The sequence below is a fragment of the Rhipicephalus microplus genome, chromosome 6 (genome assembly GCF_043290135.1).
Source record: "Rhipicephalus microplus isolate Deutch F79 chromosome 6, USDA_Rmic, whole genome shotgun sequence".
In the NCBI taxonomy this organism is placed as follows: Eukaryota; Metazoa; Arthropoda; class Arachnida; order Ixodida; family Ixodidae; genus Rhipicephalus; species Rhipicephalus microplus.
Genome location: NC_134705.1, coordinates 29,439,892 through 29,465,631, shown reverse-complemented (window position 1 = coordinate 29,465,631; position 25,740 = coordinate 29,439,892). Strand labels below are relative to the sequence as shown.

General features: G+C 46.1%; 1 protein-coding gene across 2 annotated transcripts in view; it reads left to right on the top strand.

The window, feature by feature from the left end:
- Positions 1-25,740, top strand: part of brun (trafficking protein particle complex subunit brun) — a 461,018-nt gene that overhangs the window by 432,828 nt on the left and 2,450 nt on the right. For both annotated transcript variants that reach the window (XM_075865888.1, XM_037419219.2), the window contains one exon: positions 14,182-14,306. In XM_075865888.1, coding sequence (XP_075722003.1) covers positions 14,182-14,306 — 125 coding nt within the window. The remainder of the gene's footprint in view (positions 1-14,181; positions 14,307-25,740) is intronic.

The window sequence follows — 25,740 nt, the reverse complement described above, 5'->3', positions numbered from 1 at the left end:
TGGCCACTCCAACATCATGCCTGCCTATATATATATATACAGAAAAATAACTTCGGTTGCCGCAAGGTTATAAATATGAAAGTAGATGCGCTTTCACATAACAACTGTTTATTGTGCCGACGTTACTACGGGAACCCTGTCTTTTTCAAGGCATAATACTATTTACACATGTTTCGTGTCTTCTTATAGCCTGTCAAGACAGGAGGGAAGGGGTCAAAAGAAAAGTAAAAAAAGGAAAAAAAAGAAAGAAAAGAGAGAGAGAGAAAAAAAAGAAGAAGAAACAGCGAAACGGTAGGACAAATATTAAATAAAATATAGAAAATCTAGGAGAAGAAGCAAGACCGACACGGCGTAATTAGAAAGGGGCAGCATTTCAACAGAGTAGGGCAGAGGTAGATGAGCAATGTCATCATTGTCAACAATACCTCCCCCGCACCCACTCTTCCCCAAGTGGGCAGTGAGCCGCCGTTCTTGTATTTCACCTTTCCGTGTAGTCCGCTGGCGGCTCGTTCTTCTTTGAAGTTTAGGACAAGTTAATGGGGAGGGCTTAAGTGCTTTGAGTGCGTGCTGGTGGCGTCGGGAGGAACGAAAAAGCCGGTGATTGAGGAACCGTCATCGATATTCATTATATGCAATGGCTCCTTGTCAGTGAAGGAACAGAATGTGCGTTAAAAATTAAAGAAGGAAAAAAAGAAGAACAGGGGGGGGAGACTGTACGACATCCGGGATAGTCACCACACAGTTACGGCTCACTGGGAACACATGCGCGCATGTATGAAAAAGTTAACGAAACCACCTAGCTGTCAGCTCCTTGTCAGTGAAGTAACAGAATGTGCCTTGAAACTTAAAGAAGAAAAAAAAAAAGAAAAGAAAAAGGGGGGGGGGGGGACCGTACGACATCCGGGACCACTTATCTGTGCGTTCCGGCTGTGCTTGATGAGGCAAATCAATTCTATGTTGTCAGATGCATAGGCCAAAAGCTTTGTTAGCGGGTAATATTATTGTCATAATGAAACCGGACTGATTAGAGAGAAGCGTTTGCGTCTTTTAGCGGTCGTAACGCTGACAGAGTGCCTGGGTGTTCATTTATTCCGTATTTTATCGTGTTAAATTTGTAGATAAAATAAGATTCCCGTTGTTCCCGTTCTCTAATTGTTCAAAAGTTGTTTTCTAGTAGTGTAACCCTGATGTCATCAAAGCTGTGGTCTTTTAATGTGCAGTGTTTTGAAAGTGGAAGGCCTGGCAGAGATCGTACATGTGCCCGATGGTTGTTGAATCTAATTCTAAACGGAGTGTCTGTCTGGCCCAGGTATTGCTTGTTACATACCCCACATTCCATGAGGTATATGACGTTGTCTGAGTCACAGTCTAGTGCACCTCTTATCCTGTGCTTAAAATCCGAGTGGGTGCTTTCCGCCACTGTCGTCTGCATGTGTTTGCATACCTTGCATCTGCTTTTTCCGCAAGGGTGACACCCAATTTGAGGTTTCACACCTATCTTTGAATTTATTAAATGATCCTTTATATTTTTCGGCCGTCTGTATACAACACAAGGAGGAGAAGTGAAAATTTTGGATAGTCGCACGCTCTGTTCCAATATGTTAAAGTGTTTTCTTAGGACCTTTTTTATGTTCGGTGGGTTGCTCGTGAAAGTTAATAGCAAGTTTTTGTTGCGGTGTTGGTCGGCGTTTTTCTGGTGGTTGAGAAGAATCTGGCGGTCCAGATTTCCAGCTTTTTTGATGGCGTCATCGATGATAGCTGGCGGGTATTCTTGATTAAGGAGTACTTCGCGCATATGTGTGCTGTTTTTGTGGAAGTCCTCGGTGCGGGAGCAATCACCGGCTTTTTCGTTCCTCCTGACGCCATCAGCACGCACTCAAAGCGCTTAAGCCCTCCCCATTAACTTGTCCTAAACTTCAAAGAAGAACGAGCCGCCAGCGGACTACACGGAAAGGTGAAATACAAGAACGGCGGCTCACTGCCCACTTGGGGAAGAGTGGGTGCGGGGGAGGTATTGTTGACAATGATGACATTGCTCATCTACCTCTGCCCTACTCTGTTGAAATGCTGCCCCTTTCTAATTACGCCGTGTCGGTCTTGCTTCTTCTCCTAGATTTTCTATATTTTATTTAATGTTTGTCCTCCCGTTTCGCTGTTTCTTTTTTTTGTCTCTCTCTCTTTTCTTTCTTTTTTTTTCCTTTTTTTACTTTTCTTTGACCCCTTCCCTCCTGTCTCGACAGGCTATAAGAAGAATGGAGGCGGAAATGTTGTAGGCCCGTGTGCTCAGATTTGGGTGCACGTTAAAGAACCCCAGGTGGTCTAAATTTCCGGAGCCCTCCACTACGGCGTCTCTCATAATCATATGGTGGTTTTGGGACGTTAAAACCCCACACATCAAGGCTATAAGAAGACACGGAACATGTGTAAATAGTATTATGCCTTGAAAAAGACGGAGTTCCCGTCGAAACGTCGGCACAATAAACAGTTATGTGAAAGCGCATCTACTTTCATATACATACATACATACACACACACTCAAATTTGTTATAATGTAATGGGATATAACAAAATACTGGTTATAACGAAGTAAATGAAATTCCCCTTGAAAGCTCCATTGAGAACCATGAATTTCAAACCTTGTTGTAACAAAGTAAAATTGACAGGTAAATAGATATAACGAACTAAATTAGTCTATCAAATAATCTATAAAAAAACCGACCGTAGTGTGTTAAGTATATCGTTTTCTGCAGAGTCTCACGCTCGTTCGGCGCGGCTCTTTCAAAACTCCCACGCTGACCTTGCAGCCACGCCATGAGCGGTCGAGAGATCCCTCTTCCTCACAAGCCAGGGGAGAGGATTGAGGAAGCGCTCAGTGGGTCACATGACCAAGAAGCGGCACCGCGGTGCAAAGCGATTTCCCTCTCACTTATAAGAACACACGATGGGGAAGCTTCAGAAAACCTACATTTATTGACAAATCAGAGGACATCTGTCATTAATTGAAGTAATTGGTGACGCACGTCTGCACACATTTGCCTTACAGTGAATCAATCAATTTCACACGCAGCTTGCAAAGCATAGAAGGGTGCGGAAATTCTAGCGCCAACACTTTCTAAAGACGACGGCAACGACTGCATCTCCGCTGCTACCCTCTGCATCGAGAAAGGATGACTCTTCGTGACAGCATTGTTTTTTTCTTCTCTCTCCGCGCACGGCCTTAAAAAGAGAAGGGTCTCTACGTACAGAGACAGAAAAGGGATAAGCGTAACACAGGCACGTCACAGATCGGCATTTGAGAGAGAGCAAACAACCCACCATAGTCTTTTTTTTTGTTTTCTTTTTTTCCTTCTTCACGCGCACCATTGAGAAGTGCTGCCGCGGGATCGGGCATGGTGCTGAGAGCACTCCCGGAGCGCGGTGTGTTCAAATTAACCGTCGCAAGTGCTTGCGCGTTCAAATTACAGGACGTTTTCACCCATTGGAATACACATAGCTTTGACGGTATCACAGCCTGAGTTCGAATTAACTAGAAGTTCAAATTAAGCGTGTTTAAATTAATGAGATTCGATTGTGTTTAATTTCTTTTGCACTTGTGGTTGCAGAGCGGTACATAGGTCTGCGAGGGGGTTTCCTTCTTTGCATGCGTATAGCTGTACGCCGATCTGAGCATACATTGCCACAAACTGTTATAATCGATATAACAAAATAATGAATATAACGAAATATTTGTGGCTCCCCTTCAACTTCATTATAACAAGTTGCGAGTACACACACACACACACATATATATATATATATATATATATATATATATATATATATATATATATATATATATGGGATATGGCACAACGGGAGCGTTGTCAACAAGGATAAATATATTTATTTCCCAACAGTTTCGGGAGAGGTCCTCCCTTCATCAGGGGATGAGTTATACTGACATGAACTTCCAAACTTCGTTGCTGCCGCGTCCCTCTCGCCTTGAAAGATGTTCGCGAGAGTGAGAGGGAACTAAAAAAAGGAAAAAGAAAAAAGGGGGAAGAAAAAAGAAAAAGAAAGAAAAGAAAGAAAGTACAAAAGAGGAAGAACCACTGTCAACACTGAGAACGAAACCAACTGTCCGTGTACGTCCACATCCGGTTCTTATCACGTGCTGTTCAGTTCTCGACGTGTGTCGGGCCACCCAAGATTGTCGCCGCGGTGGCGGGAGGGGTCCGTGACGGCGTGCGTAAAGAAAGGGGTTTCCCCTTAATGGGTCGGTTGGCTCTTTACCTTTAATCTTCGTCCGTTTCCCTTCAATGGTCATCAAGTGGTAGGCGAACATAAACACTTTGTATGTGCATGTGAAAAAAAGAAAAAAAAAGAATGAAAACAAAAAAACAGGAAAGGACAGTGTACACGTACTAGTCAGTCAAAAAAAACAAGCATGGTCTCCAGCTATCAATCTTTGTCACCAATTTCCTCCTTGCTTACTTCTCGGAGGCAGGAGAGTTTTCCGGGGTCCTCGTTGATGCCGGCTACTAATGTTCGAAATTTGAAAATAAAATATGCCTGACGCTGTTCGCGCTCGCGCCTGTTTGAGAAACCAAACTGCAAAAGAGTTACGCTGATACTTTCAAAACTGTGGTTTGGCAGGCGCAGATGTCTAGATAAAGGTAACTTCGGCAGTGAAGTGGCGTGGTACCGGTGATTATTGAACCGCAGCCGAAATGGCGTGTCTGTTTGGCCGATATATTCTTGTCCGCAGATGTTGCAATGTAGCATGTATATTACGTTACTGGAGTAACAATTAAGGCTTTCAGTTATGCAGAATTTGAAATCCGAGAAGTTCGCTTTGAATTCACGTGTTGTGACCATCTGTGGGCGTACCTTGCATCGAGCTTTTCCGCAGGGATGGCACCCTGATTGAATTTTGGGGTGTTTGTTTTTGCTCTGACAAGAATGTCCTTCAGATTTTTATCCCTGCGGTACACCACGTGAGGTGGCTTCGCGAAAATAGAAGTTAGTCATTTGCTTTGCCTGATTATGTTGAAATGGCGGGAAAGTATGTTGTTGATTCGTGGTGCTGATGAGGAGTAAGTTAGTACAAAGTTCGTTTGGGAAGTCGTTTTAGATACTCTGTTTGGTCCCTTAATTATATCATTCCTGTTCATGTTACGAGCACGTAGTATGGCATCGTCAATAATGTCTTCCGCATAATTTTGTTTCAATAAGGAATGCTTTAGGTGTTCCGCGTGTCTGTCAAATTCCCGCATATCGGTGCATATTCTTCGGTACCGGTAGACCTGAGAATATGGAATACCCGTTTTGCAATGCTTTGGGTGGCTGCTGTTGAAATGTAGGTACATTTGACGGTCTGTAGGCTTTTTGTAAAGGTTTGTTGACAAGCGGTCATTTTTGACCGTGACAGTGACGTCCAAAAATTAATGCTAGTTTTGGAAATTTGTGCGTGAATTTAATTGACGGGTGGCACTTGTTAAAATCCTCTATGAAGCAGAAAAGACTTCCCTCATCATGGTTCCATATCATAAAAATATCGTCTGTATCTCCTGTAGTAGAAAGGTTTCAAGGTGCGTTCCTCAATGAATGGGATTTCAAGTGAAGCCATAAAGGTGCTCGTGAAGTTTGGGGCCATTTTCGTGCCCATTGCAGTGCCACTGACCTCAAGGAAATGCTTGCCATTGAACTCAAAATGGTTATAATTTAGTACAAGTTCAAGAAGTGTAAACAGTACCTCGCCACTTACACTAGTTGATGAGTCAGATTTTACATATTCAGAAACCATAGCCGCTATTCCGTCATGGTGGGGTATGTTGGTGTACAGTGAGCAGACGTCCATGGTCACCAGAAAACTGCCGCCTGGGATGTCGAGACTTGAAGTTTCGCAGATGAAGTGGTTTGTGTCCTTTAGGTAATAGGGAAAATTTGGGGGGATGTTTTTTATTAAGGAATTGATGAATTCTGATATATTTTCTGTTGATGTGCTGTTACTGGATACTATCGGACGTTCCGGATTGCCTGCCTTGTATTTTGGGGAGCAAATAGAATCGACAGGGAACAGAATGGGCCGGTAACATTGCTTTTATCATTTTGCCGGTAATTTTCTCGTCCCGGCGGAGATTGTTTAGGGTTACTTTTATTTCCCTTTCAAATTCGTGAGTCGGGTCCGTTGGAAGTTCTTTGTAGAATTTTGTGTCTGATAGTTGTTGTTCTCCTTCATTTAAGTAGTCCGACGTGTTTAGAATTACTATTCAGCCCCCTTTATCAGCCGGTTTGATGGCAATTGCAGTGTTTTTTCGTCGTTCATCGAGTGCCCTTTGTTCTGACTTTGATATGTTGTTTCGAAATGGCCGATTTTTTTCATACGCTCTGATGATATCTTTTTGAACTGCTGATATATACATATCGAGGTGTTTGTCCCTCTGCTCACCTGGACACCATGATTTGTCACCACTAATCAATCTATTCTCGTCCGTACAGTCCTTGCGATCATGAAAGTATTCACGGAGACGGAGATTATGCGCAAAGTTATCGAGGTCTTGGTACAGTTCAAATTCATTGAATCTACCGGATGATGGACAAAAGGTTAAGCCTCTCGACAAAAGTTGAAGCTTAGCGGGTGTGAGTGTTGTGTTTGGCAGATTGAGGACATTTTTCTCATAAGTTTTCGGCTGCTCTTGGCTATCATGTGGCACGGGAGTGTCAGGTTCATATTCGAGAGTAAGGATGTTTTGATTAGGATTGCACTGTAGTTTCGAGCTCCCATTTTTCTCCTCAAATTTAGGTTGTGGTACGGGTGGTCTCTGGCGTTCTTGTACGGCTTCATTCCTATTTTCCTGTTGCAGAGCAGTGGAGCTTCTGCAGTCCCGCTTGAATTTTCTATCTTTTACTACTGAAATTTTGCCTCTCTTTTTTAGTTCATATCTTTCCAGTTCTCTTGCCTCATTCTCTCCGAGATTAGATACCAATTTCTGCGTGGTCTCCGTGACACTGTATTCGGCGGCCTTACGCTCACTATGGTCCGCAATGACCCGAGTCAGTTGCAAGGACGCTTCTAGTAATATTTTTTCCCACTTCCCCCTTTCTGCTTCACTTAGTGTAGACATTGAGGGGTTGCAGGCTAGGCGGAGGCCCTTAGGTGCAATTTCGTGAGATAGATATTTGGTTAGTTGTTCCGCGTGTTTTTCGTATTGCACCCGCTTTTCAATGATTTTCCTAATCGATAGAAATGGGTGGGATCATGCGTGTTTAAGACTGCCCATACCTTTTGTTTCCCCATGTCATTTGGAAGCCGCCCCCTTGGTCTTCGCCGCATTCGTATGCCTGGTGTTGTAATGCCTCACTGGTAGGTGTGGCGACGTCGTCACTGCTGGGATCCTGGATGGCTTTTTGTGTCCCTCGTCTCCTGGTGGGACTCGCTGGCTCGCTGGTTTCGCTGGTTGTAGTGGCGACATCGTCACTGCTGGGGCCCTGGATGGCTCTGTGTGTCGCTCGGCTCCTTGTTGTTGAGGGGGCTTGTCACTGGAGTTGTCCGTGCAAGCGATTGCCGCCTATCTCCATGCCGCCGACGTCCATCGCAGCTGCACCCTCGTGTGCTGTGCCAGCAGCGCGACTCCCTCGAAGCTTGCTTGTAAGCCGTCAGCAGCCAGGAAGCGGCGCAGCGGGAGTGTTGAGAAACCATGTTCGACGTAATAGACGCCTGCTCTCGACAACCCGTAGTGGCAGAGATGGCGGGCCTCTCTGCTGAATCATTGTACCTCCATATTAAACCGATTCATTGATAGCCAGTTCGATTCCCGCCGTCGGCGATTGGGTGCACGAGGTAGTGGCAGACTAAGATGCAGTGTCTTGATGTTCGGGCGCATCGGCCTCATTCGCTTCAATGCCTCCCTCAACGAATCCAGTGATCTTAAAGAGCTTGTCTTCAGGATGTCCGTGGTGCCCACATGCAGAAACAACGTGTCCACCCGGTAAGGTAGGTACTCAAGTAGCGCCGGAATGTCCGAAAACATAGCACCGCCATAGGAGATGAAGCACCGCGTCGATGAGTCGTTCGGGCTGAAGTGCAAGTGGACGTACCGCATGATTGAGTCCCCGATGACGGCACACTTCGTAGGGTAATTTGGATATCTCCGCGACAAACGCTCCATCGATGATGATGTACTGGCAGCCATGGTTCAGGTCAGTGGGACTAATAATTCAATGAGCCAGTTAGTCTTCGTGAAGGTATGGGATATGGCACAACGGGAGCGTTGTCAACAAGGATAAATATATTTATTTCCCAACAGTTTCGGGAGGGGTCCTCCCCTCATCAGGGGATGAGTTATACTGACATGAACTTCCAAACTTTGTTGCTGCCACTTCCCTCTCGCCTTGAAAGATGTTTGCGAGAGTGAGAGGGAACTAAAAAAAGGAAAGAAAGAAAAAAAAGAAAAAAGGGGAAGAAAAAAGACGAAAAGAAAAAAGAAAAGAAAGGAAAGAAAGAAAGTAAAAAAGAGGAAGAACCACTGTCAACACTGAGAACAAAACCAACTGTCCGTGTACGTCCACATCCGGTTCTTATCACAGGCTGTTCAGTTCTCGACGTGTGTCGGGCCACCCAAGATTGTCGCCGCGGTGGCGGGAGGGGTCCGTGACGGCGTGCGTAAAGAAAGGGGTTTCCCCTTAATGGGTTTGTCGGCTCTTTACCTTTAATCTTCGCCCGTTTCCCTTCAATGGTCATCAAGTGGTAGGCGAACATAAGCACTTTGTATGTGCTTGTTCTTGTATGTGCATGCATGTGCATGTTCTTTTTTTTCACATGCGCATACAAAGTGTTTATGTTCGCCTACCACTTGATGACCATTGAAGGGAAATGGACGAAGATTAAAGGTAAAGAGCCGACAAACCCATTAAGGGGAAACCCCTTTCTTTACGCACGCCGTCACGGACCGGCTGACAACGCTCCCGTTATGCCATATCCCATACCTTCATGAAGACTAACTGGCAGGTTAACCCTCGATTGCCCCTTCGTATAATAATTAAGTTGAAAATACAGTATAGCTTATTTCAATGCATACGTGCTGGTAACGCGACATAACTAAGCAATAAAATCCTGAGTTGGCACTATGTGCGTCACTTCTACAAAATGGGAAATAAATGCGATGTAAGATGAAAATTACCTCTAGAATGTTGTTCATCAGTCTATATTATGTTTTCTGACAGCAGCGCTCGCCGATGATGATGAAGTTTTGGCTTTAGCATGCGCACGGTGATGTGATATCAAGCGATGTCATGATGAGAAAATGCAAAACGCGATGACAGTTGGGTTGCTAGGTTTCATTTTTATGCATTTGGCCATGAGGAGCAAACATGTGGTAGAGCAGCACACTACGTCCCTATTTGGAAAGTGTGCAATACGATTATATGAGCGCCAACAATGCTACGAATAAAACACATCAGAGGTTCAATAGTAATGTGAGACGTATAGGTATGCTCGTCGCTGGCCGACGTTGTGCCTCTGTGCACTTTTGACACTTATCGCCCCTTTTGGCAGCGATTTTAGCTCAGAACCCAGTGGAAATGTGAAAGGAGAGTTGTTTTCCGCATGGTAACCCAATCGAACATTCGAATAGTCGAACTTTTGTTTTCGAATTGAATACAAATAGTGAGAATATGATATTCAGCACAGATTTGAAGCTTTTGAATATTTGCACATCCCTAGAAATAATCAATTTTATTATGCTTGAAAGCCGCGGAGCGTACATTCATATGCAGTACATAACTGTGCATAGCAGAACATGAAAGAACTTCATGGAGAAGTGCAAAATCGTGATAGTTAATTTAGAAAAATCAACTGTACATACACGAATAAAAAAAGAAGTTCGGATTACACTGATTTTATTGTATCTTTTTGAGGTTGTCTTCACAAGTGATGGTTGTGGCGTTAGAAGTATCTGTGTGCGTTGTGAAAAATCTTCCACTGTGGGACCAGACAGATCGCCACTGGCAATCTTTCTTACACCTGATAGCCATATTGAGAAGCCTGCTTAGTGTAGGGCAGACCTGTTGGTTGATATAGTTAACATTTTAGCTGTTGAGTCCTAGGCTATTGATAGTTAGCCAGGCTCCCCTCGCTTTCTTAATGTTGGGTTGCTCTTTGACGGGGGCTTGAATTGCATGATTATGTTAGTTTTATCTGGATTACACGTGGAGATGTGATGCAAAGTCTTAATGTCACACTCGTTGATTGAGACATCAGTAGTCTTTCCGATAGCAGACAAAATGGCTGTAATGCTTTCATTTTAATCTTAACGACTCCCTGAATTTCAAGATTGGAATTTCTAAAACGTTGCTCAAGATGAACAATCTGGTATTGTAGTCTGCCATTCTTTTGCTTCAGGAAAATGAACTTTGCATTAATTGCCTGGTTGTCCGTCAAAAGCTGGGTATGTCTTGCAATTTCAATGTCAAGTCATTTTTTCAAGTCGTCTATCTCTCTGTGCACAAATTCAAAGCTTTGTGTCTTGTTCCATTGCTCAGTTTTCAGATCAGGAATTTCATTCTGCAGCTAGGTTTCTTTCATATGCTTGGCGAGACGATTTCTGTCCTAACTTGCGTTCACCTTTCAATTTCTGAAAAATATTGTCTTTCACTCGAGCAAGTTCCTTTGACATTGTTATGAAATGATGAACTCGCTTGGCTGTAGCAACGAAATATGCAAATAAAAGAGAAATCGCAAGGGTGCACAGGACTAATCTGCTGCAAATGAGACCAGTATCAGAACCACGAGTACCGGTGTCATCTCCACTGCCAAATGATACCGGCAATCACAACGAGGCCCTTTTTGTAGCCTCAGCAAGGGTGATGTCAGGCCTCCGTCAGAGATAGCAAGTGCCGGCGATGGGTGCCATGCCACTTGTCGATGTGTGCCAAGTAGAGTGTCGGATGACGAAGACTTGGCCGATTGCTAACGTAGCGGGAAGTTGCGGATGTGCAGAGACAGTCTGCAGCAAACAAGACCAGTATCAGAGCAACGAATACCGGTGTCGTCGCCACTGTCAAGTAGACATGACTGGGTAAACTGCAGTAGTAGCAGGTTGGTCAGTTGTCCGGTGTGCACCAAGGGTTATTAAGACGGGTGGCAATGAAGTGGAACGTGCAGGCCTGCCGGCTTCTGTGGTGGGTAGAAGGCATTTGTGGGATGAGCAGAGTCGATGCCGTGCAGCAGCATATGTGACGGCCTTCTCACGACATCAGCTTAGGTCAAGGGCATGGATACAGGTGGTGGCTGGTGCATGGGCGGAAGAGCTTCGGACACCTGCTCATCAATGGTGTGTCACAGCGACCAGGGGAGTCCATAAGTCTTAGTAAAAAGGATAAACGGTGCAAGAGAGGCAAATGTCGCAGAAGCTCTTCGTGCTTGAGCTGCTGGATTAAGTGCATAAATACCACTTGGGTCGGAATAAATGGCGCCAACGGCCAGTGCTGACATGCTGGGCCTGTGAAAAATAGGAGGTTGCATAGAAATGCGCTGCTGGATCACGTTGGCGACTGTCTGAGGGGTTTTTGGCCAAGAGAATGTAAAGCGCATTGTCTTCAATGCCCTTCAGCATATGTTGGACTTTGCCGGCTTTGGACATGGCAGGATTGAAGGGGTGGCAGAAGCCTATGATGTCCTTAATTGATTGATATGTGGGGATTAACGTCCCAAAACCACCATATGATAATGAAAGATGCTTTAGTGGAGGGCTCCAGTAATTTAGATCACCTGGGGTTCCTTAATGTGCACCCAAATCTGAGCACACGGGCCTACAGCATTTTCACCTCCATGGAAAACGCAGCCGCCACAGCCGGGGTTCGATCCCGCGACCTGGGGTCAGCAGCCGAGTATCTTAGCCACTATACCACAACAGGGCGTACGATGTCCCTAGTATAAGAAGTCAAGCTTTCGCGAGACAGTTGGGTACGATCACAGCACGAAGCTTTCGCAAGTTTTCGCACTGTCGGTTGACCATATACATCTAGGAAGGTCGTCTACGAAAGTGGTAATTTCTGCCTAGTGTTTGTTGAACCAAAGCTCTGCAATTCTCCCCTAAGGTAGAAGTGAACATGACCGAGTTTGTTCCCATCGTCTCGCATGTCAACACTCGCTTGTTCATACAAAGCAAGACAGTCCTCGACGTCCTGCTCATCAGTACCGCTGAAGAGCACTGTGTCGCGCTCTCTTGGAATATTGGAACAGCGGAGAGCTGGGGGTGTGGTAGCACTTTGCTGGACAATGTTGTCGGGCATTGTTGACGGTGAAGGTAGAGTCCGGTTACGGATTTCCAGGGTGAAAAAGAGAACGAGCACTTCCATCATTTAGCGTGAAGTCCTTGATGCGTTTACGTATTAAGTAACTAGCACAAGCAAAGCGATCAGTGGTCTGAAAATGGTTCGAAAGGGTACGAGCACCAAAAATATACCTCGCCTTCGTCTCTGTCTGGCAACGCTATCTGCACACTATCTATTCTGCAGGAAGGCATTCAGAGCCCCAAACTGGTGTTATTGGTCACAAGTTGTTTAGCTTCTAGAGTGAGTGGCACTTGTTGGAAGGCAGCCCAAAGATCTAAGACATGAAAATTTTTCTGTTTGCCAGTGTAGGGTACAGATCTTTAAGCCTTGGCAGTGAGTAATGCTCAGGCACTTAAAATAACCCTGTAATCAAGATATAACCTCAAGCCGCGCCTTTCTTATCGGCAACTACAAGTGTATGCATTGTGCATGTATAAAACTTTTTTAGCATGTTGCGTTCCTCCATTTTCACCCAATTGCTTTGCTACACCTGAACTATTTATCTACTTATTTACGACAAACTTCAGGCCCTGGCAGGAGGGGTGAAATTACAAGAAAAAACACAGAAATGTAAAAAGGCAAAAACTGTGCAAATAAACACATTACAAAAACTATTACAATGTTAAAATGTCAGAAATTAATCAGATCGATCTAGTTAGAAAAGCAGAAAATTTGGTGGTGTTCTTGTTTGATATGTAGTTCAGGGTGATGTCCAGTTTGTCTTGTTGTTAATGGTTCTAGATATGGACCAGGATGGAATGAAGGTTAGTTACTTTTTTTAGGACAAAAAGGAATTGAAGCCTCAGTATTTTTCATTAATTTCAAATTTTGTATTCCATGAGTATACATGATGACTGTACCTCAAAAGAGTGGCTATACTGAGTGACTCTTATTAAACATAACTTGAAGGGACCAGGAAAATAAGTTCTATTAACTAAAAATTTCGTTTACTGAGACTTCACGTCTCAGTAAACGGGTCTATTATGTGAACATGGGTGCAGATTACAAGCCCGAAACCAAGCATTGCAGAGGCAGTAGCTTTTTTAAGCAGCGCTTTCATTTAACAGATTTTCAAGAGTCTACTGCACTTGGGCTGATTGGTATTGCATTCTAAAAGAAACAGGTATACTTTTTTAAGGCACAGAACATTTTGGAAAGAAGTCCAGACAGAGTGCACTATTATATCTGACCGTGCTGTCCTATCTGACTTTTTCCCGAAACATTCTGCCCTAAAGAATTGTTATTTTAAAAGGCTGTACCTCACATGGAAAGTGTATGATGGCTTCCTCGTAGTTTCAAATGCTCCTTGGTATCGCAGCCGTACACCATGATGTGTAAAAGCTGTAGGTTTTTTTTTTTTTTGCACATTCCTGATATGTGCGAAACTTGTCAAAAGACAAAAATTCGCACTTAGCAGTTATTGCCTAGAGTGGACTTCTTGGCAAGTAACGTACACATTTATAAGAATTTGCTATACAAGCAGCAGATTGCCTGATAAATTTAGTGTCTGGCTTTCAGAGCTGTGGTGTTTTGATCACTTGAGTATAGCATATTTGTATTCATGAATTCATTATTCAAGCTACCTGACATATCTGGCGATTCCATGGTCTTTAGGAAGAAAAAAATGACAGATTTCATGTATTGATACACAGCAGAAGATAGAAGAAACTCAAACGTAAAATATATCAGTAACATCAAACTTGTTTCTAAATATTTTGCAATACATTTACACTTGAGCTGAATAAAACGTTGATCATAGCAGTTTTTGCTGTAAGCATCACAACACATGCATAGTGTTCTCAATAGCAGTATGCCCTATTATGCGGCCTACAAGTGCTTACATACACTGCACCAATGTGCATGCAGAAGGAAGCTTTCACCATCTTTGGCTTTCTGCTGTCGGCTACCAAGACCGGCAGAACGGGACGCTCAGCTACCGACTTGATTCCAAGGCCATATTCGTTGGCTCTGACAAGCTTTTCATTGAACAGGTGAATTTCTCTTTTTTTTTTTTTGTACACACCGACACTGGCACTGTTTCTGGTACAATGCTTTTAGACTCCATTTAAAAATACATGTTCCTTGCATATTGTCTTGCATTCTCAGTGATAGCGAAACTTTATTTTTCTAAACAAACTGTTCTGGAGTGTATTTATGTGAATGTCATAATATGTGATGCATATAACAATATAACATGTAATACCGTATGAACATTGCCATGCGCGTTTCTTATTTTCACATCTGTTTTATGTATTTGGTTTTCTCCCACAAAGCCTAACAGGAATGCTCAGCACAAACTGTGCCTCTTTGGTTGAGAAGGTTCGTGATTATTGCATATCACACTGTTAAGATTGCGCGCAAGACAAAAACAGTAGAGATTATTCCTGAGCTTGGGCGACGACCAACGATAAGGCTCAAATATTCAATGGCACATGTATAAATGCCAACGGGCTTCGCCACTTGTCAGTTGATAGACAGCTGACGCTCAATTCGCCGCTATCAGTGCGAGTGTGTATCACTTTAAATCTGACTATCTGTTCACTGACTACAAGTTCAGCCAATGAACAGTTTCATCTTAAACCTACAGTGTGCTCCTTTTATCTATGTCGAAGCCTCGTGACATCTATTGGAGGTGCTGCTTCTGTCATGATGGAAGCCCCATGAACAAGCTGCAGGCAACAAGGTGTACCGCCAGAGTTCAGGCTCCTACCTGAGAAGACCCGGTATACAAATACCCCAACCTTGGTTGCAGCGGCAATGACAGACCCTGTGCCGCCTTCAACGATCATGATGCAGCCACCCAGAGAGCCACCGAGCTTTCATGGATCCCCTAGTGAAGACCCGGAGACCCTGGACCGAGTGGCCACCTTCAACCACTAGGACACGGAACAGGAGCTGCATCAGGTCTACTTCTACGTGGAAGACGTGGCAAGGACGAGGTTCAAGAGTCGGGAGACCACGACTATAGAAAAGGCACTTGATATGCGAGAACACCGTACAACTGCCGATCATCTACGCCGAAGTTGAGGCCTTCAGCACTGATGACCTGCGCAAGACCATCTGAGCGATCGTGTGAAGGAGCTGCACCTTTGCTGCAGTGTCAAGTTAATTCAATCGCCAACATTGCCCGCAAGAAAGTACGGCAATCGCTTGGGATGCCCGAAGCAGCGCAAACTGAAGCGGAAACCATGAGCTACATTGCTGCCGTCCGCCGTGGCACTTTTCCAGGGCCGCGTCAGGATGCTGCCCCGCTTCCAGACTCTGCCGCCACGACCACAGATGCCATACTGCCCACCTGCGGGCGAGTGCTATGCTCCTAGAAAGGCAGACATTTGGTGCAGGTCTGACCACCATCCACTATGCTATAATTGCGGTGAAGCAGGGCTCTCGTCGACACTGGAACCGACTATTCCATCTTCAGTGGGCTATTCGCAGCAATGATAAAGAAAGTCAAGTCAGCTTGTTAAGACCGTGAACTCCAAACCGCTCGAGGTCATCCAATAACACCAGTTGAAGTGTGCTCAGAAAGAGTCACCATCAATAACCAGATTTATCCTGCGAGCTTTGTAATCCTACAACATTGCTCAAAGGATGTTATACTTGGTATGGAATTCCTAAGTCAACACGGTGCTGTCATTGACCTGAAATCTGCATCAATAACATTAATTTCAGGAAACATGCTGCCAACCTCCATGACGCCCAGGAATCACGTATTGAATCTGCTGGAAGACCAAGTCACTATTCCACCTTGTTCAGGCGTCATAATTCCTGTTGGCATCGAAACATCCGCAGACATTGAAGGAGTCATCTAGGGCAACAAGCACTTGTCCCTTAGCGGCCACATTTGCATTGCAAGAGGCATCGCCGAGCTGAATACTGGGTAAGCAAAGGTAATGGTGACAAACTTCAGCCATGAATACAGGCACCTCAACATTGGTACGACAGTCGCCTACATGGATGAACGCCTACATGGACACCAGCGATTTTTTCACCGTCTCTGATACTTCTGAAGCTGCTTCGATGAATCAATGTTCGCAACCTGAATTCTACGTCAGTCGAACCCTTTAAAAACTGCTTCTCGTCATTGTCGAAAATTCGACAGACCCCACTCATGAAACATCGTATCATAAAGTGCCTAATTAATCTGTCTAAAATAAAAAAAATGCTATGTTCCGACATAATCCAGCCGTCGAAGAGTTCCTGGGCATCTTCCGTGGTGTTGGTGAAGAGGAAGGATCAAACTGTCTGTTTCTGCATCAACTATCATCGCCTAAACCAAGTCAAGAAGAAGGATGTGTATCCCCTCCCATGTATGAATGGCACCTGGGTCGACTCCACGCTAATTACTTTTCGTTGATAGACCTCAAGACAGGCTACTGGCAAATCGAAGTCGACAAGCGATATCAAAAAAAGACCAGCTTCATAACACTAGACAGGATACAGTACTGGCCCTGGCCAGCTTGAAGTGGCAGATTTGTCTTGTGTACCTGGATGACGTCATTGTGTTTTTCTCAAACTTTTACGAACATCTCCGGCACCTTGAACGTGTACTGCAAACAATCAAGACCTTGCGACTTATCCTGAAGCCAGAAAAGTGTCACTTTGCCTGTTCCTAGGCCATGTCATCAGCAAATCCAGAGTGCTACCCGACCCGCAGAATACAGCTTCCAGTGCCACCTTCCCGCCACTCACTGACAAGAAGGCTGTGCATCGATTCCTTGGCCTGTGAGCCTATTATAGGCGATTCGAGTCACTCTCTAACCTTACCAGGACCGACGTGGAGTTCAGGTGGGAAAGTCCGCAAGAGGAAGCATTTCATGAACTAAAACGCCGCCTCCAGACGCCTTCATTAATTGCGCATTTCGGTGAATTCGCCGATACAGAAGTACACACCGACCCAAGTAGTGTAGGACTTGGCGTCGTTCTTGTGCAGAGGACCCATGGATTGGAAAGGGTCATTAATTATGCTAGCCAATCGCTATCAAAGACAGAGGCTAACTCTTCTACGACAGAAAAAGAGTGCCTTGCGATCACCTGGCCGCTATCTTTATTGCATGTCCTACAAAGTTGTGAGCGGCCACCAGGCCCTGTGTTGGCTAGCTAACTTGAAGGATCCTTTGGTTTGCCTTGCACGATGAAGCCTCAGACTTCAAGAATTCAACGTCACTGTCATTTACAAGTCTGGAAGAAAGCACCCTGATGCTGACTGCCTGTCTCGTGCCATTGTTGTACCACCGCTGCAGGACGACCCGGATGATGTCTGTTTCTTGGGAACCGTAAGTGCCAACAACTTCGTTGAACGACAGCAAGTTCACCCGAAACTTGGGAACCTAATGAAATACAAGTGTTGACTGTTGGGCGAGTTGTGCTTTGACATAGAATTCATCGTAAGGGCGCAACAAAACACAACACACAGGAAGAGACCGACAACGACAGGTGCAAACTACCAACTGGCTTTATTCAAAGAAGATCCGCACCTTTATATATGAACATCCTGCGCAGGTGCACTGCCACAACAACCACAAAAATTTTAACCAGACGAGAAAGAAATTGGGATTCGACATTGTACAGCGCAATGAAGGTTTCACTTGCGTAGGCGCAGTCGTGGCCGAATGGTTAAGGCGATGATCTTGAAAGGTTTCACTTACACACTCATCACTGGCTTTTTTAATGAGAAAAGCTTTTAGCGTTTCGCAAGCCGTTTTGTCCATAGAGTTTCATAGGATAATAAATAGAGAGGAATCTGGCGCTGTGATCGCGTACCTCCATGGGAATCGTGAGAAGTACAGGCTTCAGATAGGATAGCGTTAGCTAGCGAACTGTCTATGCACTTTTTTTTACAGTTTCAGCTCCGTTCTTTGCGCAACACGTTTAGTGGGGTGCGGTAAAAAAGGCTGAACAGTGCCTTTGTTGTTCGTAGAGGCTGACGACCATTAGATCTCCTGATTTGCTGTGATGTTGGAGCTTTACGAGTCGTATTTGACAGTTTAAACGAAGTGTCGTCCACTTATTGCAGCGCATAGATGTAGCATTTTATGCCAGTGCAGGAGTTAATGTTTTTCACGAGGGCGTCTTGCTTAAGCTCATTTTAAATCGACTGCAAAGCCACGAAGAAGCAAAGTATACGCACCGTCACGCTCCGCTGACCTCGATTCGACAAAATAACCAGAGGTGCGTTGAGGGCAGACCAGTGAGACAGATGCACCTAGTGTAACAGAAGATGAAACAATAAGTGTTTCACGCTTAATACTGTACTGTTATTTCCATAAGTAGACAATACATACTTTCGAGAAGGAAACAAGAATGTTTGTTTTCAAGTGTTGTATAAAATAATTCATCAAATCTTGATGCCACATCTGGAACGCAATGACACAGTGATGCATACCCTGATGGTTGAATTTGCCTAGGTTTCGCCTTTGCCGCCTGGTCGCGAAAACCTTTTGCAATAAAGTTTGCACACATATAATTGAAGCAAATTTAAATTAAATCCAAGTTTATATCATTTTGTTTTACACTCGGAAAAGAAGTGTCGCAAATGTAGAGTGTAATCCATCCGAAGCGGATCCGAATTCGCCTGTACGTCCCATAATTCCCATGGGGGTACAAGCGCCGCTGAACGAGCCCGCTTAGACACTAGCGTCAGATTCTGCTCTAGGTATTATTGTATGAAACTCTATGGTTTTCTCTCTACTTTTGCCTAGGATTTTTTGGCAGCGAAATTGCTGTTCACAATGTGGGCAAGCGAAGCTGTGGTCAACAAGGGGACTCCTCCCCTTATTATTATGACTTCTTTCGTGTTCCCTGAATCAGTTATTGAGGCAGCGCCCTGTCTGGTTGATGTAGACTTTGTTGCAGGACAGGCGGAATCTCGTACACGGCATTGTTGGCACACATCACTAAACGTTTTTCATGGTTTTAGACAGGCCCCCTTTTGCTCCACACATGTGGTGCGCCGGCCCAAGCTGAGGGAGCTTTTTCGGTGCCGAGAGAACCAACGGCAAGTTGAACTGACTAGCCACTTTTTTCAGGCTATGTGTCACTTTGTGCATGTACGGGACCACAGCTGGCCTCTGCCAGTCTATCAAGAACATGGGGGGATTTTTCGAATCGTCCTGCTTCATCTTCTTGAGAAGCGTCTCGGCAACAGACACGATGACAGACCCAGGGAAACCAGCTAAAGCAAGCCCCTCCAATCGCAGATCATAACTGTTTTGCACACTGTGAATGCGCAAATTCCGCAGCACAGATTCTAAACAAAGTGTTGCTATGCCTCTCTTTATCATCTTTGAATGAGTCAATTTGTATAGGAGGAGCTTTTTCTGAGCACGTGGGGAGTACGCCCAGCGCACGTGACACTCATTGAACTTTACCTGCAAGTCTTGTGGCCGTTCAAAAGTGAATGCTAGTCCTTTCCCATTATATTTGAAGTCTGCAAGGACACATTTTAGCGCATGCTCATACTGGGTTGGGCACTTCTTAAAAAGGATTATAATGTCGTTGTCACAGAACGAGCGCTAAAAATGGGCGCGCCGCCAAATTCTTGCGGTAACGCGCGGAAGAGACGCCGGGAGGTCAAAAGAAAAAAAAAGAAAACAAACATCCAAGGCTCCCCGGGCGCGCGCTCTCCCCTTGGAAGCGTGGCTTCGCCGACGAACCTCCTCACCCCACATCGGCGGCCGAGATAGCCCGCGAAAGTTCTAGAACGAAAGGGGCGTGGTCATACCGAGTTGAGTCATCGGCCGCGGAGGGCATTCCAACCGTCTCGCCCTCTTCCCAGCCTTCGCTGCGTATCGCGCCGACGAAATGACGAGAACCTTCTGGAATGTCGCGCGCAAGGTATTTAACCGAGCAGCCGAGATGAGAGATCAGGAGAAGACGGAAGTTAGCGCAAGAGCGCGTAGGATATACCGCCGTGTAGTCGCCGAAGGTTTTGTCCGTAGAGACAAAGCGGGAGATGAAGAAGATTTCCACCTGAGGGGTGAAGGCTCGAGCTACAGGCAAGAGCGTGTGTTTTCCGCTATCGAGCAAAGACGCGTGGCAACAGCTGCGTGTGTGAAGCCGACGTGTTTCGGCCGAAGAAGTTTGAAGCTTGGAGAGTGGACAATTGAAGACGCGAGGTTTCCTGGAAGAGAAACTTCGAGGGCGCGGAACGACAACAACGCTGGACTTTGAGTGAGTGATTCTCGGAAGAGTATCATCCAGACTTTTGTTCCAAGAACTTTGGACTGGATAGGTTTTCTATCTCTTTAGTCTTTAAGTGTCTTGGTTGTTCAATGCATGCGACTGCATTGTAGTGCGTATCGTTGTCTGTGTCCGTTGTTTTGAGTGTGGCTGATTGTACTGTGTAGTACGTTGTTTGATTGGTGACGTATTGTATGTAACTATTGTGGAGTGTGCATTCTTGTGTATTGTTTTTGATCTGCCTTTATTGAGAATATAATTCTGTTTTGTTTATCAACTCTCGGCTCTGACTTGTTCTTTAGGCCACAGCCGGCGTCCGCTGGCGCGCCAAAAAGGACCACTTCTAAATTGTCCACGCTTTCGTGGTGCGGTTCGGGGGGCCAATGTTTCGGCCCTTGGAATTAGCCCGGCGATCGCCTCCCTAATTAACGGGACTGGTGTGACAGTCGTTGTGATGATGTTTATTCGAACAGCGGAGTCGCAACGAGGTCGCGACAAAAAATGGCCGAACAGTAAGTCTGGCAAAGGCGGCACAGGCTCTCGCGCAATCAGAGCATGGGCTTTTCGTTGTCTTCCGAAGGCGCATACGCGTTGGTGCGTATGCTCCACTACAATACCCCCGGGGTGAAGGGTAGCCATCCTGGCGACTCAGGGAGTAGGCACAATGAGGGGGTCGTAGTAGGGCTTGAGACGGTCGACGTGTACGGTCTCGTCCTCGACGGCGCAAATCTGGTGATTAGGTTAATGGCTCGATGATGTAATTCACCGGGGAGGTCGCCTCAATGACACGGTAGGGACCATGGTATCGGACCAGAAGTTTAGAGGACAGGCCAGGAACGTGCGGGGGCACCCAAAGCCACACAAGGGAGCCAGCAGGAAATGTAGGAGCTATGCGGTGAGCATCGTCGTGTCGAGTCTTTTGTAGACCTTGAGCCTCACTTGTCAGAGACCGAACCAACTGACGCCAGTCTTCAGCGTATCTGGCGACTTCCGAAAGCGGGGAGCACTCAGATGCATCAGGGCGGTACGGTAGTATAGTGTCGAGTGGGTGGGAAGGTTCGCGGCCGTACAATAGAAAGAACGGGGAAAAACCGGTAGTCGCTTGCGTCGCGGTGTTATAAACGAAGGTGACAAAGGGCAATACAGCGTCCCAGTTAGTGTGGTCGGAGGAGGTGTACATCCTCAGCATGTCGCCAAGTGTGCGGTTGAACCGCTCAGTAAGACCATTTGTCTGTGGATGGTATGCGGTAGATTTCCGGTGGATAATGTTGCATTCAGCGAAGATAGCTTGGATGACCTCCGACAGGAACACTCGACCTCTATCACTGAGTAATTCCCGCGAAGCACCATGGCGCAGAATGAAGCTGCGGAGAATGAAGAGTGCAACTTCGTGGGCGGTCGCTGCCGGTAGAGCTGCAGTCTTAGCGTAGCGTGTCAGATGATCGACTCCGACAATAATCCACCGGTTTCCAGAGCTACTATATGGGAGGGGGCCATAGAGGTCTATACCCACGCGGTCGAATGGGCGAGCCAGACACGGGAGCGGCTGTAACATGCCAGTAAGGTGCCGCGGAGGTGTCTTGTTTTGTTGGCAAATGGTGCAAGACTGAACGTATTTCTGCACAAAGCGATACATTCCTCGCCAGTAATAGCGTTGGCGGAGCCTTTCGTAGGTTTTCAGGACACCGGCGTGAGCACTTTGGGGATCTGCATGGAAATTCATGCAGATGTCAGAGCGCATATGAGTTGGGACAGCAAGGAGCCACTTCCGACCACCGGGCATGTAGTTGCAGCGGTACAGAATGTTGTCTCGTAAGGAAAAGTGGGCTGCTTGCCGGCGTAGCGCTCTCGTGGAAGGGACAGCAGACGGATCGGTAAGGTAGTCGACTAACAAGGCAAGGTATGGGTCTTTACGCTGCTCCGAAAGCATGTCAGTCGTGTCGAGTGGTGACAAGGTGGTAAAAGGGGGAGACAGAGAAGCCACATCTGGTGTTAATGGCGATCGCGAAAGTGCATCGGCATCCGCATGCTTGCGACCGGAACGATATATGACACGGATGTCGTATTCTTGCAATCGAAGTGCCCAACGCCCCAGGCGTCCGGACGGGTCTTTCAAGGTGGACAGCCAACATAGAGCGTGGTGGTCTGCTGCGGTGCGTAGGTAGGAGCTCCGAAGTATGCGTGCGCAGGTGTGGGACGGCGGCGGCAGAAGCGTGCAATGTGTCCAGCGATGCCACACGCGAAGCAGATGGGACGATTGTCTCGGGTGCGCCACTCATTAGAAGGACGGAAAAAGCGAGGTAAGGGCCTGTAAACTGGAGGCGAGGCCGGAGGAGGTGGAGCCGATAAGGCGACTGGATGCGGTGGGGGCCGCGCGACCACAGCTGCGTAGCTGAGAGGTGAAGGTGGCGCAGTTGGTGCGTAGCCAGCAGTTCAGAGATCAGATGGCACCGAAGTGCATGGGTAAGAGGCCGGAACTGTAGGGAGGGCATTGCAAATTTCAGTGCTTATGGCCTGCTGCATATTCGAAGGGAGGCTTGTCGTGGGCGCGTCGCTATGCGGCAGCAGGGGGAGCTGTCGGGCGACTTCCTCCCTGATGAAGTCTTTAATCTGGTTCGACAGAGTTCCTTGGTGAACGTTGCCATTTGCGTTGCCACGGCCGAGATCGAATCTGGTGATGGGACACTCTGTCGGGCGATGGAACGCTGACGACGCAATTCATCGAAGCTCTGGCACAGGCTTACGAGGACTGCCACTGTGGTCGGGCTTTTCGCCAGCAACATCTGAAATGCGCCATCCTCGATGCCTTTGAGAATATGTCGAATTTTCTCTTCTTCAGGCATGGATGAGTTAACACGCCTGAAGAGGTCGAGCACATCCTCAATACAGCTAGTAAAGGTCTCGCCAGGTTGCTGGGCTCGGTGGCGCAGACGCTGGTCAGCGCGGAGCTTGCGGACCTCTGGTCGACCGAACGCTTCGGTCACGAGGGTCTTAAAGGTGGACCAGCTGGCGATGGCGGTTTCGCGGTTGGTGAACCATAGCTTGGTGACGTCAGCCAAGTAAAAGATAACATAGGCAAGCTTAGAGTCGTTGTCCCATTTGTTGCTGGCACTCACGCGTTTGTACAAGGAGAGCCAGTCTTCTATGTCTTGCTCACCACTGCCGCTGAAGATCGGTGGGTCCCGCTGACGGGTAGCACCGGGGCAGGTCGACGGGGCAGCCGATGGTGCTGGCTGTGCTGGGATGGGCTGGTTGGCGACTGCGTCAGTCATGTTGTACGGTGGTCTTTCGGCCAACTTGCGAGAGCGGAGCTCCAGGTCTGCTTAGGGATCTCAGCAGCCTCCACCCAAATGTGATGATGTTTATTCGAACAGCGGAGTCGCAACGAGGTCGCGACGAAAAATGGGCGAACAGCAAGTCTGGCAAAGGCGGCACAGGCTCTCGCGCAATCAGAGCACGGGCTTTTCGTTGTCTTCCGAAGGCGCATACGCGTTGGTGCGTATGCTCCACTACATCGTCAACATAACGGAGAATTTCAAGGACTATGTCATGGCAACTCGAATGGTCATGTACAGCACGATCGACGGATGATAAGATACGGCACAACGCAGGTGTGATACAAGAACCAAAGCAGATACCTTTCTTGTGAAGATAGATCTGGTCATCAAACTTGATAAAAGTGGACTGAAGATAAAATTCTAAAAGTAGCAAATGATTTTCAACTGACATTCCTGCAGCATTTTGAAAAGCAATTAAACCATTTTCATCCATGCACTGTTTAACTGCAGCAAACGATTCACGATGAGGAACCACGTAAAAGAGCTCTTCCACGTCCTCAGAAAAAGCAAACCCTATGGCACTGTTGACTTCAAAGAAACGGACAACATCACTGGAACTTTTTTTGAGGAACGGATCACATTGTTGTATCACCGCTGGATGCACCGTCCAACAAAGACAATGGGCGCGTTAGCACCAGAGAGCTGTAAGGAACGTCACACTAGGTCGAGAACAGTGAGGGGACTCTTTATTCAGAGAGTGCGCGTCGGCACGTAGCAGTGGTTACAATATAGCCGTTGTGTGGTGTTGTGTGACACATCTCGCGAAACCGAAACTAATCAGAGGTCCATGACTCCGAGATTAGTATCTTTGAACTTAGGACATGACGTGTCCGACACCACACCACACGTATCTTAAGTGAATTCAAAACTTTGAAGAGAAACTTACAGATGCAATGTTGCCAGGTGCCCCTTTCACTTACAATAGTATGGAGCGGAGCTTCAGGTTCGTGCTTTGGGAGATGCTACTCGAAGACACTTTTTTTTAATATTCATCCTAGAGCAATGAAACTTGAACTGTTTATGGAACTTTTTATGTTGATTTCAAATATATAATTAGTTTTCTTGCAGGTTGCTTACTTTTAGCTCTGCGAAATGACAAAGTGAAAACCTTAACCCTTTTGCCCCCCCCCCCTCTTTTCATCCCTGAACTTCGGGAATTTTTTTACCATTCAGTGTTCATAATGTCTGAAGTAAAGTGTAGAATGCAAATAACTAACTTGGGAGCACATACAAGATATGTAATAGGCGCGAAAAATAATAGACGTAAAAAGTCTATATTTCACCTACCCTAGTAAACGTTTGCATAAGTTTTTTTTATTATACAATTAAATATTGAAATTTAAACTAAATAATTGCACTCGCCATACTTTGGAAAATATTTGGGAAAAATTTCATGCAGATCCGAGCACTAGAAGTGCTTGAAAAAGGAGGGGCACATTGAAAAAAATGGCAAAATTTGTTTTTGAGAAAAACGAGTTTTTAAGTTAAAATTGAGTTTTTATTTATGAAAGATGTCAATAAATCTGACGAAATTTGTACACCAAAAAGAACAATCTTTCTTGTAGTGGCCACTGTGACTAAAATACGCCAGCCCGATGAGTTTGTCCCTCTCGGCTTTTTCGAGCCGACTCTTCACAGACATTTTGCTCACAGACAGGGCCATGAGACGCTTGCCAAACTTCCGCTCCATCTGGCAGAGCCATGTGCCAAGTGCAAGCTAGGAAGAAGTTCGGCAGGACTGCGAAATCCAAACTAAGTCCAGTGTCATGCCATTTTGCGGCCATGTTTGTGCAACATGCCGTCATACATAAGGGCAATGTCGTCCCTGCTAAGTTCTCTCACTGCGAGCTCTTTCGATCTCGCAAGATTGGTGCTGACGTCATCCATTGCCACATCATGAACTTTC